This window comes from Triturus cristatus, chromosome 10, assembly GCF_964204655.1.
Source record: "Triturus cristatus chromosome 10, aTriCri1.1, whole genome shotgun sequence".
NCBI lineage: Eukaryota > Metazoa > Chordata > Amphibia > Caudata > Salamandridae > Triturus > Triturus cristatus.
The window spans coordinates 500,230,114-500,244,741 of NC_140593.1; the positions used below are offsets into that span (position 1 = coordinate 500,230,114).

The window sequence follows — 14,628 nt, forward strand, 5'->3', positions numbered from 1 at the left end:
TGCAAAATAATATGTACTCCTCTCATGGAGCTAGTTACGAGTGCTTGCAGTTCAGTGGCGTACTGTATGTATCTCATTCCAAAACTACTATCTACCGGGCGGCCTTGATGCTTCGGGTAGTAGTAGCCGCCCAGTCATTGCTCCAATAGTGCCAGCGGTCGGTAATCCCAGCAGAGGGCGCTGCTCCCGTGAAACTCCTCGTCCGTGACCTATATTCTTGTCTGACAGTTTCCTGTCGTGCAGGCTGAACCCTGAACCCAGAGGCGATCGGCTGAGCTCCGGGCTGCCACGGGGAAGCGGCGGCTGGGAGGGCGCGCAGAGACTGCAGCAGGGCTGGGCAGACTCCTCTGCGGCAGCCGGTGGATGGCAGAGCCTGGGAGGGGTTGACCAGCCGCAGAGCCCCCTCCTCCCGCGCAGCAGCAGGCACGGATTCACAGCATGCGCCGATAGGGACAGGCAGTGGAACGAGACCGCTGAGCCCTGCCCCAATGCTGGAAACTGCAATCGGACATGCAGGTCTGACCCACACCACTCTCCCCCCTGCCTGGAGACAGGATCCCTCGGAGGAATGTCTCCGCTGCCCTCATAGTTGGAGCTGAGCTGGGGAAACGAACGGGATCGCTGGAGTACCTCAGCGCCTTGTTTATTTTTATTTTTTAGGTAAAGTTTCTGCGGAATTGTGTGCTTTGGACTTTATATCTTCACGTATTGTTTTTTTTTTAAAACTAAGAAAACAAAACTTGGTATTATGGCAACACTAAACGGCAAAGATACAGAAGGGAGCCGTCCCGCGGACCCAGCCTCCCAAGACGTTCCGGGGACCCCCCCTGACCTGCAGGGCGACCCCGAGAAGTCTCTGCTCAGCGTGGACGTCGTGGGCCTTGCGACCCAGTTCGGCAAGACCTTCGCGCTCATCTTGCCGGTGTACATGCTGGGCTACTTGGGGCTGAGTTTCAGCTGGCTGCTGGTCGCCCTGGCCGTCTTCTTCTGGTGCCGGAAGAACAAGCTCGCCAAGGGCTCCCGGCTCTCGCGGGCCCTGGCCTTCCTGGAGGACGAGGAGAAGTCGGTGAAGCTCAGCATCTCCACGGCGGAGCTGCCCCCCTGGGTAAGTCGATACCTCCGCCGCCCAGCCTGCCCAACCTGTTGCTCTGTTCGAGACTTGTACTGACTCTGGTATTTCTGGTTCCGCTGTTGCACGCGCGGTGATGTCAGGGCAGGTGACACGAGTATTGACATGAGGTGGGACTGAGAAGCGGGCGAAATGGGCATTAATTAAACCGATACCACGAAGCCTGTTAGTTAATTACCCGTTTCTCCAGCTGTTGCTTCCATTGGGTTTACTGCCCATCTAATTCATTACTGCACCCCTGGGCTCAATGCCCAACAGTGCCCACTGCCACCTGCCCTTGCCGGCATTTAAAAAACACTCCGTTCACAATAAATTCCACTGGTTCTCTTATATGCTGTTATTTTAACCTGGGCCATGATGTACCTCCATGCCTAGCCCTCGTCATGATCCGTCAAGTTTCCTCGCCTCCCTATATTTATAACCTTAGCTGACTTTCCTTTGGTGCCCTGGTCTCCTTGCGATTTCTGACCTCCATCATCAGCCCGTGTATCCCACCTCGAATGATCAACGCCCTCCGCCTTGAAGTTTCCTTGCTGTCCTGTTTAATGCGCCCTCATACGCCCGTCGCAGTCACACGCCTACACTCTTACCCAGTGCCATCCCTTTACCAACTCCTCCCATGCTATCCCCACGCCACCCTGCAGTGCAGCGCCCCTCCACCTTCTCATCCAGTGCCCAGATCACACGTCCTAAGACACTTCTTCCGCCCACCCCCACAGGCTTCCCCTTTGCTCTCACGTGTGGCCCTGGCTACTCCCCGACATTCCTACACAGGACTTCCACTCCCTGCACGGCCCACATTCCTTCCACGCCTTCACGTACCACGTCGAGCTGAGTCACACCGTCCGATTTGTACACTCTGCCTCCTTCATGAAAGGCTGGCCAGTTCAGTGTCTCGGGGAAAACAAAAACACCAGGCTCACAGACCCCTCCCCTTTCAAGGCAAACAAATAATTGCTAATTAAGTTTGGAATAAGATGCCATCCATTAATAACTCCTGCCCTGCATTTCGTCGGTAGTAAATTACTCCTAAAATAAAACAAAAGGGGGTCATCACATGGGTGAAGAAATGCCAGACCTTTATGTTTTTGCTCATTGTTTTTCAAATCTAAAAACAACACGGAAAACAGCCCTGCGAATTGAATTTGTGTGTGCCAGTCTGGCCACCAGAGGCAGAGGGCGGTTTTAATAAGGCCCCATAGCTAGAAGTTATGTTTTAAACACACTGCAGTGAATGCAAGGTTAGCAAATCCTGGCCTGCCATTTTAAAAAAAAATTCTTAACCAAAACCCCCTAATGACTTGCTCACTTCTCTCAGTTCAGACCAGTCTAATGAGGAGCGGCCCTTGTGCCCGGTTTAACCACTGTTGGTCTAGTATTTATGATTCACAGTTAATCCAGGCTTCTTTAATTCCGCTTTCAGCCGACGTTTAGAGTCAGTCACCACAGCTGCAAATACCGGAGCTGCATGGCATAATGTGTTCCTTGGTGTTCTGCCCGACCGTGTGCACACACGTGTCTTTACACAGCGTGTTCTTTGTTAAAAAAGTTCGTTATCAACCACACCGTGCTTTTTCCTGTAAGAAACTTAAACTAAAAAGGTTTGCGTTCACCAAACGGATTCTTGCTGACTAATGTTTCCCCCTTTGGTTGGCAACTTTAAGCAGCCACTGACATCATGCTTTGTTCATGCAAATGGAAACCAGCTGTTCAATACTGGCTGCTCAGAAAAGGAGGGAAAAGCAGAAACGGAAGCAAGCCCACGAGTGTTGCCTCCGAGGCTCATTACGAGTTCAACCCTCCCCTTCCAGCAGTTATGTTATGCAGTCTTGTGGATCGCACTGTCACCCGGGAGAGTGTCCTGGCGCTGAGCAGGTGTGATTCTAGGCACACCTAGGGCCTACAAGGACTACTGGTAAAAAACCCAAATCTTCAACTTCTTATGGGGGTCCTCTCTTCTCAGCAAAACCAAAGGGAATGATGGACGGAGTGTTGAACATTGCAAGCACTCACCCCCAGTCAACTGATCTGGGTTTAATCCATCACCGTTCTTTAGCCCTCTCTGCCACCCCAGTTCAGACATGGCCATATGCAAATCAGTCTGACCCTGTGCCTCATGGGAACAGTCCAGCCCGAACTGCCAAGCCATGTCTTCCCTGGACCGGAAACAAGCTTCCTAGGACCGGTTTCTGGCATTTCAGCCGTCTTCAGCCAGGCTTGCTTGAATCCAGTGGCAAAGTGCTCTCTTCTCACCAGGAATGACCACTGCCTTGAATCCTCGAGCTCTTCTGTGAATGAAGTGTAAACGCCCCCCAGCATGCACATGCCGGCTAGTTTCTCATGTTGTTCTACCACTAAGTTGATGGTTTACTTTTGTTCTTGGGTAAACTCAGCAATTTTTAAAACATATGAGCTCTAGTTTCCTATATTTGATGTGTAGAGGTCAGTGCTCAGGGGGCAAGATCTAAATATCAAAATAAACCACCAGCCATTTCAGCAGTGCCGCTGGATCTGTCGGTATTGCATTCTGTTCCATTCAACCATCAAACCTATCTAGTCAATTGACATTAGTTATTCGCTCATACGTACATTCATCCAATTATCAAATGTATCTACTGAACTAACAATTATTCGCCCATGCATGCCTTCATCAAATCCTTCACCAAACACCCATCCTCTCTTCATACATGTGTAGTTGGAGGATGGGTGTCTGGGAAATATTTAATGTTGAACTGCAGTTCAGTCCTAGACTGAAATATAACAAGCTGGCCTAGTGTCTCGATGTAGTCGGCAATACTGTGTAGGCTGTGTATACATGACTGTACATTGATCCATTCACCGATATATATGAGGCAAAGTAAGGGTCATCTCTACCTTTCATGTCTCTCGGAGACAATGAGGATGCCAGTCACACTCCTCATTTGGTGAAGTGGTCCAGAGAAGATCAGTGATGGGAGTCTCTGGTCCAATTCCGCAGAATCAAAAGCATGTCACCATAACTTGCTACTAAAAGAAACTCGTCTAGAATCAAATTTCTTGAAAAGGCCATTATCCAAGGTACCTGCCATCGCAAAGAGTTTTGAAACAGTAGTCACTTCTACTGCAGACCTGGAATCCGACGCAGCCCTCTTGATTTCCAGTACTTTTCAGGCTCTTCAGGTGACCAAGATGACTATAAAGAGCCACTAGAAAGTGGCTCAGTACAAGAGCTCAGGGGGAAGAATGCGTTTTAATCCTCCCTGTTATTTTCTTAGCCTTTCCACACCATAGACCACCATATCTTCATCTTTCCTTTGGGGATCACTTGTGCGATTTGAAGGATCAGCGTTCCAGTAGTGCCAGAAACAGCAGGGGAAACTGGGCTTTCTACCCTGAAATCACAAAAGTGAGCTGTGGTGTCCTTCAGGTGTCTTCACTGCGTCCAGCCCTACTCAGTGCCTGCAAGGCACCCCTCACAACCATCCCTAGTTATCACATTGGCTGTCACCTAAATTATGATTACATTTATTAAGCTGCCATTCACCGTAGCATCTTGACACTAGAAGCCAAATTGGATTAGTCAAAAGAGGATGTAAGATAGGAGAAAGTTGACATAGCGGAGAAATATAATTTAAAAGAGAGCAAGTACATGAAAGCAATTAAAGGCTAGGTCAAAAAAACAATGCTAAGTTTGAAGAATGATTCGCACCACAATTTTAAAGGCTCTGATATTATGAATATATCAAATATTGAGGGGATTCCAGGCTTTGGGCCCAGCATCCAGATTGATGTTCCTCCCGCTGGCTGCCTCTTAAAATGAGGGACCTTCAACAGCAGTGAGTTGCTGAATTGGACGTTGCTGCCTTGAAACTAGGGGGATATCAGGTCTGTGAGAAATATGGTTTTACGCTTTATCCTATGTGCCAGGCAAGCTACTTTTACTGTCAGCCATCCTAGCCTCGCTGCTGAAATGTGATGCATTTTTTCAATGTTGTCACAATATTGACGGCCATGTTTTTTAATCTCTGAAGTTTCGTTAAGGCAGTGCTGGGCAGGCCCATGTAGATGGCTTTGCTGTAACAAATGTGCGGGAACTACATGGCCAAACCTTTTTTTCCAGGAGGAAGGACTGTCATATTTTTAAAGATTTAAGAATGTCTTTGAGATTTGGGTCAGGAAGGTCAGGCTTTGATCAAAAATCTCCCCCAAGTTCTTTACTTTCGTGTCTGGTTTGGGAGGGGCCAGGTGTTTTGGGGGGGGGGGGGTCTCCTAATTTGAGTAACCAGTAGGCCAATGGTTGTCATCTATACTCAGCAACCATCTCTTCTCTCCATTTTAGTTTTAGAAAATTCCTTGGCATGCAATTTTGATTTCCTAGGAAACATTCTTTCAGCTCGCCAATCAAAATTAGTGGACCTTTGATCACATTTTAACGTATGTGGAGTGTGTCAGCCTATGACTAGCACTCAAAGCCATAAGATCGTATAAGTGTCCACAGAGGTTGCACATATATATTACATCGAATCAGTGACAGCACAGAGGCCTGAGGAACCACACAGGAGCGTAAAGTTTTTTGCGATCAAAAAAGCAGACAGGATCACTGACTCTGATATGTCTTTCAGAACGGAGTACCAGAAAATGACCTTTCCATCTAAATTTGATGGAACGTAATCCTGTGATTAGCAGGTCACGGTTAACTGTATTTAAGGCTGTGGATTGATCCAATAAATTAATCACTCTGCAAATACCTTCACTGTGCCACAATCTTAATTGATCCAAGGCTGTGACTAGCAATATCTCGTTTTCTTGAGTGGGCCTAAAAACTGGTTCATATTTATTTAAAATGGATTTTTCCTCAAGCAAATTTGGAAACAAGCCACGAGGAACATTTCCACCAACTTAAGCATTTGGTGGGCTAGAATAATAGGCTTAGCATTTTAAAAATTGTTCTTATTAAGACCAGGCTTCTTTATGATGGGCCTAACCACCCTGTGTTGGTACAGCTCCAGATCTTAATGAATTATTAATACCTCCATAATTTGATCTTGTATTACAGGAAATAATTCCTTGAAGACTCTTATCAGATAAAGGTCATCCCAAGATCCGCACTTATGAGACATCAATATGTCTTTCAGAGAGGCCAGTCGTAACATGGGAAGTTGACCAACGATCGATACCCAGATCCTTCTCAAAATAAAAAGAACTAATGCTGTTACTCACTGTTTCTTACAAATGCAAGAATGAGTAGGTCCAACTCGATGTGTTTATATGGAACAAAATCAAAGATCATGCCACCAGGCCCACCGACCCTACGGTGGTCTCAACATCTTCAACCTCACTCTCATGTCTGTGGGTTATCTTTTGACTCTAGACCTGGCACAAAACCTATTTCAGAATCTTTGTCTCCTCTCTGTTGTCAGCTTACCAACTTATTAGTTTAATCTTCGGTGTTGCCTTCTGCATTGATTATTGAAACAGAATCTGAGAGGGTTCAATTCAAAACGATGAACAACCTTGAAGGATCACAGAACTGCATAGCCCACCTGATCCTTGTCTTTACCAATGTCGCTTCTCTGGCAGGAAGTTAAGCAGAGATTCTAATTAAATAAAAAAAAAACCTGCCTTGTGTACAAGGCTTTGGCCAGCAACATCCCACAGCGCCTTTTCAAATTGTTGCTGTCATACCTCCTAACAAGACACTTAACATAGCCCTCCGAGAACCACCTGTCACGCAAAGCTCAGCCTACGCATGGTTTGAGGGCGATCCCTTCGTTCACAAGGTTCAGCCCCTTGGAATTCTTTACCTTCACTTCTTCGATTTGAGGAGGGCCTCCGAAGTTTTCCAAACACCAATAGAACCACCACGCCCTCAAAGCAAATAGACTTAACGTAGCATAAACTCCTGGCTCTTTACCTCTACTTTCCCTTGCAGCTGCACCCCCCTCCCATCTCCAAGTGCTCTCTGAAACACCGCCATGGCTGCATTAATGCTATCCAGAAACACTAGAAGAATACAAAAAGGCATCTACCTGGGTGAATGGGTCACACGGATAATGCACCGAAGATGATGTTTGTGTGTACATGCGTACAGCCACCAGTATAGTTCTACCATGATGTACAGGTGGATGAATGACTGGTAAGTCATTAATCCTGTATAGATGCGCGCAAAAACGGATACAACAGCACCTGCAGTTAACTTGCCTCATGTACAGTAGAAAGACTTGTCGGATGAATTACAAGAGCCTTAAGGGTATCCCTGACTACAGTGTCAATCATATCTGCAGGTTTTAGTTATTAATGAAGTTTGTAGATTTTATCTTACTGAAGGGCTAAGGGAATACCTGTTCAATTACTTTTAGGTAGTTGGACTAACATCCCCTATTCTGACAGGCTCTCTACTTCAAAAGAAAACAGATCTCACACAACTGTTACTCATTTGTCTTATGTTCAAGTCACCTCAGAGGAAATATTTATGCAGAATATATTTTAGTAATCATTTTTCAAGTGCATAAGCAGCAGTTGATGATGTACGCCCACGAGTATCATCTACAGATCCATGTACAGATTTTAAATATTTTCAGTTCTTCTGAACTTAGAAAAGTCTTAAGTATTTTATGATTTAAAATGTAATTAGCATTTTTGTCGTAAAGAACTCTTGTAAGTAGAATTGTATAAATTAATTTGTTGGCCTTTGTTAGGTCTAGTCTCAAATCTTTCTTAAATTGAAACTGAACACTCACTTCATTTTATGTTAGTGTATCAACTTGTAATATTGCCTTGGTGCTTAGCCTTTGCATCGTACTTAGCCCCTTTCCCCCTTTTTTAATAAAATACTCGATATGGGCTCTCAAAAGAAATACTTCTATTTTCTCATAATTAAAACGTAAAATGTTAATTGTTGCAATCCAACAGAGATGTTGCAGCAGAGCTTGGGGTTTTTCCTTCTAGAAATGTGGACAAAAATGTATCTTCAGAAATGCTTTATCTTCCATGTAGAATTATTCGAATGCGCTACGCGTTTCATGCGACTAATAAAGTGCAGAATTTGCGCACCACAAATCTTATCGATACAGATGTTCCTTGGTAGCGTTTTAAACGTGACGAAAGGTCCCTCTCCGATACAGAATGTTGTACACAAATGCAAGAATTCAGCACGGGTAACCATATCTATAGGATTCTTATTCATTTGTCTTATATAGCACCTAACAGCTCCATTTGAAGCTACTTCGAGGGGTTTTTGCACCCACAAGAAGGATAAAGGTGTATTTCATGGCAAGTTTTAGATGGATCGTAATTGACCATAAAGGTAGATGGTAAAGCAGTGGTCGAACTATGCATTTGTGTCGCAGGAGCTGAAATTAGCTCTTTGGTGCCATTAATCTTGCTGTTATCAAGAGCCACTTTGACTGAAGATGACTTATTAAGTCTTTCTGTATATATATGTATTTATGTGGGGTATGTAGTGCGCAAACCTATCCAAAAGGCAACGTAGCACTGTACAGGCTGAAAGGTAAAGCTCCGCCCATTGAGTAACTGAAGAGGTAGCTGATTTCTGTAAGCAGATGTGTACTGTTATTGTATTGAGGTGTAGTCTTTCAAGAGAGGACTCTTTAGCTCTTTTCTGAATTAAACCAGGGTTGAGACAGTCCTGATGGATACAGGGATGTTGTTCCGCATCCTGGATGTATAGATTGAGAAACCACATTGCCTTGTTGTTTTCTTTTTGGCAATTCTTTGACTCCAGTCTGATGGTGGCTTTGCTGCAGTGTCGTGAGAGCCACTGGAGACGGCGAGCTTGTCAATCAGATAGGCTGGTGTGCAAGTCATGATGGCTTTGTTGTAAATGATGCCGTGGGCTTTGAAGACTGCGTGGGCCGGCAAGGAGAACAAGTGGATTTCCATCAGGATATAAGTGATGTTATTCTGTTTCTTCAGGGCTTGAGTTGGATGGGATGCAGCATATATAATGCATTAAGGTGGGGAGGGGGGCACTGTGGAGTCTGAGAGGCCAGACTTCAAGATGAAGTATCATATGCCATTGCAGGCCATGCAGCTAACACCCCATAAAATATCTTAAAAATACCTAAACAACTTTAGTGTGTCAGAAAGTGCAGGACACTTAAGTTGCCCACTCCTTGATCCAATGGGAAATGTGGTCCCTCTGTTCAATTTGCTGATGCAGGAACTGAGAGAGATATGAATTAAAAACACACATTGTCTCTTATGCATGTCTTAACTTGCTCTTTAAACAATAACATGGAAAATGGAGAGGGTGCCTTTTAATTGAAAACAATAAAAATGATTTACATATTTAAAAAAATATTACTTGGGTTTTAACTATTTCCTTCATTGTTAGGTAACCAGAAAAAATGTAATAGAAAGTAAGGGGGTGGGGGAAGCTCCAAAGCACCTTAAAAACAATTCTGCTACATATTGTTCCTTACTGGAGACCACAGTTCCTCGTCTTCCTATATCTTAACTGCACTGCATCTATTCCGCTAAGGTTTGTGGTACCTTAAATTGAATTTTCTTCATGCGGCGGTATGTTTGTGTACACTACTGAGTACATGTACTGCTGCAAAAATGCAAATGTGCCACTTTGGTGTTTTATCAAAATGCCTCACATTGATTTTGGGAAACGGCCATCATTTTAAAAGCAAGAAGTGCTCAATAAAAAAGTCAAATACATTTTTTATTTCTTATTATGATTATAACAAAGTCATGCCAAAGAAGCTCTAAAGCGCAATGTGGCAGTGATGCTTTCAACATAATTTAAACAATTTAAATTGGCAAATGTACTTTAAACTTTTGCCTTAATTAAGGCCACTTTGACTTTTGTGACAAGAAGAAAAGAGACTACTTACTCCAGTTGTGTATGAAAACATCTACAGATGTTTACTACAGAATCTGATGGCAACACTTGGTATCAATGTCCATGTCAATTTTATTGTTTGGGTAGTAAAAACCATAAGGATTTACATACAAACGGTATTGAGTAACGACATCCATCCAGATTCAAAAAATGCTAAGAAATCCATAATTTACTATCCCATGAAAAATATTTCTAAAACTCTGAGTCCACTCTGTGACAATAGAGGGAATAAAATTTGTTTAGCTAAACACTCATAAGTTAAAATTCCTTGAACAAGAGAAGGGGTTAAAACCAAGCCCTGAGTGGTTAAAGTGCGTAGTGCAAGATGTTAACTTAATTTACAAGGAACAGTACCAGGTTAGGGTTGAGTGCCCTTGGGTTATAGCAGTGCTGGGCTATTTAAATCAAGGTAAACCCTTCATCCCCCGCACCCATTCTGTGAAAAGGGCCCTTGGACTAAAGTGCTTAGATGGGGTCGGGTCAAGGGGGGAGTGCGTCACCTGGTACATAGGATTGCTTCACTCAGGGCTATCTCCTGAAAGCCACGACTAAGAACAAGAGAAATATAAAAATTAGCAGTCTTATCTCAGTTTGCCCCCCATAATGACAAAGGTGCTTCATACAATACATACACTGAGAACCCCTTGCCGCACTGATTTTCCATTTTAAGGTTTCTGCGTGTAGTGGTCCGTTATTAGCTTTTTGGTAAAGGTGCAGACTGGGGGAGGGGGTCAACGGTTCGGAGTCGAATTGAACTCTTGATTTCCTTAATGTATTTTCTGCACCCCGATAGAGTTCTTACGTCGGTTTGGGAGAAGCATAGTGATGAGGCCTCCAGGAAAGTGCAAGCTGCCTGCATCAAATAATTTGGTTTTAGCAGGGTCCTCCTGATGGCGTCAAGAGTGGGACGGCAGCACAGGAGGCGCAACCATGATTCCCGCTTGAAGTTGCATAGTCTGCACGCCCACTCCTCTTCCGGATGGGCCCACACCTGATTAAAGTCGGCTACTGGTAAACCTAGGAAGAGCATGCACAAAATGTCTCTGCACACTCGTCTGTTGATGGCCTCTGGAGGCTATGGTTGTCGCTCCCCTACCCAATAGGAGTTGTTCAAGGGCAGCAATATGCCCAAGAACTTTAAAGAGAAAGTGTCCAGCTGGTGCCTGTTGATTGTCCTTTTCCTGACTTATAGGGAATGGCATCAGATTTTAATGCTGATGCTTCAGTTTGGAAAGAGGCAATTGCTTTTTGTAATTGCCGGTGTCAAGGGTTCCCTGGGCTCTGGAATGTTCCAGGTCAGCAGAACTTGCTCTTGATGCTTTCCAAAAGTGACCATTGTATTTCAGGCAAATTGCTTAGTTCAATGTAGAGCATGAGCAAGGTTTGTCTGCCCCCACGCAGCCAATAACATTTTCCAATTGGCTTAATCTAAGCCCCAGGTCCACTAAGCTCAAGGCGATGGATTGGACGAAATCTATCTGAAGTTCCAATGTTTTGAGATTGCCATAAAAGCGCCCTGACAATCGTGTCTTGCATGATGATAATAGAGGCCAGAGAGGGCAAATAGGTGCTGCAAGGCCCAGTAAAGGGAGGTGCGTGTGACCCTGTCTGTATGGGGCTTATGGGCCTACATTGGAGCTTTATTCCAATTACTGGTGTTTGTGCTAGCGATGCTTCGATTTGGGTTTTCTAGTGTAACGAGAAAGCGGTCCGATAAGTTGCCCAGTTCCTTCCTGATAGATATGCTTCCCTCCTAGGCTACTTTTTGGGCAATTGAGTGGAATTAACCTCTGATGTGTTTTTTTTCCCGACTCTTGTTCCATTAGTGTTTTCCGAGGCCGAGAGACAGTCGCACTTGCATTCACTTGCACAATCACCGTTACTGCCCGCGAGCACTGTTTGCTACCCGAATCTTCAATTTCGCAAGCGTCTTCGCTGGACGGGCCGGGGAGGTGGTTATCTCTCTCCATTGCTGATCTCTCAGGGGCAAATCCCTGAATTGGCATCTCCTTATCACCTGGTAGAGGACAGAGTAGAGTTATCTCCTTGCTACGTTGGTCCTCCCAGCGTAGCTCTGGGCAGAAGTGTGATGTGCAAGTTTTCAGCCCAACAGCAGGTGGTGCCTCTAAGCCTTCATTGTGTAGGGTTGTTGAAAGCTTGTCGGATGCCCATGGACCCAGTAGGGACGGTGGTTGAGTTCCTTGGAAAGGGATCTTGTAAAATGTTTGCTGATCAGCCCATGAGACACATTCGAGTCAGGTGTTGCGGCCATAAGTGAGGTCATGGGTGTATCTCCTTGGCTAATCTCCTTCCCCTTGGTTTCCCAATGTATTAAGGGATGACGCACAAAGCTCTGTCTCCTGGGGGCAGATGTCAGTGACCGTGTGAAGGAGTAGGAGAGTGTTGGCTTTTTTCCGAGGCAAGGCTTTTCTTTTGGGTATAATGCTGGATCTTTGCTGGAAACATTGCTTGGCTTGGAAAGCTGATTTAAAACGTTTTGAGTGAGCTTGGTGAGGAAAAATGATAGCAGCGCCGCCTTACTTCCCGATCAGCAACCGTGCCCTACAGACAACCAACTGTACTGAGAGGAGAGGCAGGAGCATGCTACACGCAGGAAGGCTTCACAGGACCTTCCACGCTGGATGGATGGATCACCCAGCTGGCTGCTCGGAACACTTTAAGTGGTGAGGATGGTTTAGTAATTGGGTGCTGGGCAGTGGCGGTGGGCAGATGGTTACAGTCCGTTACAACAGCACGCACCAGCTGTGCGAGGGAGAGGCTCTGCCCAAAGAACTCTCAGGGTCATCCAAGTCACCTGCTATGGTAAAGTTATTACCATCATTTGTGGACTGGTACAGTCCCTGGATCGATCCCTGACGTTGGTCATTGAAGCGATGCTGGTGAGTGCTAGGGAGCTGCTCTTAATTGCTGGAATAGTTTGGCCTGGTGCAGGAGAGCACACTTTGGAGAGCAAGTCGCACCACAGTCCTAACCAGGCCGCTTCCGCCCCCACAGGCTCTACCCTTAGGAGGGAGCACTAGTTCCCACCCACGCCCCCTGGCCCTGGTTGCTAGCACCTGCCTGCTCCTACCATTTAGTGGAGAAGACCCTGGCCCAAACTATTTGAGGTCAGGACAAGAGGCAGGACGCCTCCCTCTACGGACTCCCTGCTGGGCTGATTCACGCTCTCCAGTGCCCATTGTGCCTCACTCACTCCACCCCCCACACCTGTTTTGGTGCTACTGCTAGAAACACTAAGTCCCTGGCCACCCGCTGCAGCCAAACGTCAAGCTCTGGATGCTCTGAATGTGGGCGAGTAAAGGGAGTGGGTAATGGCTCTCAAGGCAAGTCTGTACTGGCTCTCCGCGTAAGGCTGCGGCCTCCCAGCAGTCACGGACCAGCGACTGCAGCAGTGAGATGCGGTGGTGAGGAGTGTGGGTGGGGCTTCCTTTTTGTTGCACGCTACTTTGTGCATCCAAACTCCACAACTGCAGAGAAAGCGGACCAATCTCTATTATGGAATGGCAAAGTAGAAAGAGGAAATAGTTGTGCACAAAAAGCAGCACTCTTGGGTATCACAATGAGATTTCTTTCTAGGTTCAAAATGAGAACAAGCAGAAGTTCATTATTGCACCCCACCCCTCAATTTCACTCCCTGGATCGTCTTGGTGATTGTGTATATATATATAGCACTTACTACCCTTGACAAAGCGTTGAAGTGCATTTCGGCGAGTAGCATGCTGCTCCGGTACCTAAAATGGATTAGTGGTGGACTAGTATAGGCAAATATAATTTGTTAATTCAGGCAGTGGACATGGGAGTTTGTTTGTTGGATTGAATAGGATAAAGGAGGGATAGGTGAGGGAAGATCCTAGAAAGTGTTATTTGGGAGATCATTGTAGTAAAATGAGGTTTGGGTTGTGTCAAAGGAGGGATAGAGAAGTAAAGAGTCCAGAAAGCGTTATTTGGGAGATCATAGTAGTAAAATTAGGGTTGGGATTAGTCAAAGGAGGGTTGGAGGAAGGAATATTCTAGAAAGGGTTATTAGGGAGATCGTAGTAGTACAATGAGGTTTGGGGGATAAGCCAGAGAGTGGAGGTAGAGGATATATTGAAAGAGATATAGGATGAGACAGAGTGGTGAACTGGAGAGAGTTGAAGGTTTTTTTGTTCTACAATAGGAGTAAAGTAATAAATATATAGATACATGACTACATAGAATGGTATACATGTTTATGGAAAATAATAAAGAGAGATATAGTTGTATTATATAAAGTCCCATATGTACATTTATGGGTAAATAGCTAGAAAACGGACTTCCAAGTGTTCCTGTACATAAAGTTAACTAATTTATGTATTTTTATTAGTATGTATATATTTTAAACTTTTCGTTTTTTATTTATTTATTTTTATTTAATTTTTATATTTTCTACTATATTTCAATAGTGGAGCACTTATAGATACAATTTCTATGATCATATTTGCACATTGTGATTAATAAAACAAAACAGAGACCCATAAGCATATAATTAACTTGTATGTAAACTATGTAGTGACCTGCTAACATGTTGAGCATAAAATAATATATATATTTTAACAAGAAGTAATATATACATTTGGTAAAGAGTCCTATAAGAACATCGATAGCA

The 14,628-nt window shown here is 44.8% G+C and overlaps 1 protein-coding gene across 3 annotated transcripts in view; it reads left to right on the forward strand.

The window, feature by feature from the left end:
- The first annotated feature begins 223 nt into the window (after positions 1–223).
- Positions 224–14,628, forward strand: part of ESYT2 (extended synaptotagmin 2) — a 769,824-nt gene continuing 755,419 nt past the window's right edge. The window contains exon 1 of one of the 3 annotated variants that reach the window (XM_085631951.1): positions 224–1,105. In XM_085631951.1, the coding sequence (XP_085488077.1) occupies positions 749–1,105 (357 nt within the window). In that variant the 5' untranslated portion in view covers positions 224–748. The remainder of the gene's footprint in view (positions 1,106–14,628) is intronic. The other 2 variants (XM_085631950.1, XM_085631949.1) reach the window with 2 other exon arrangements.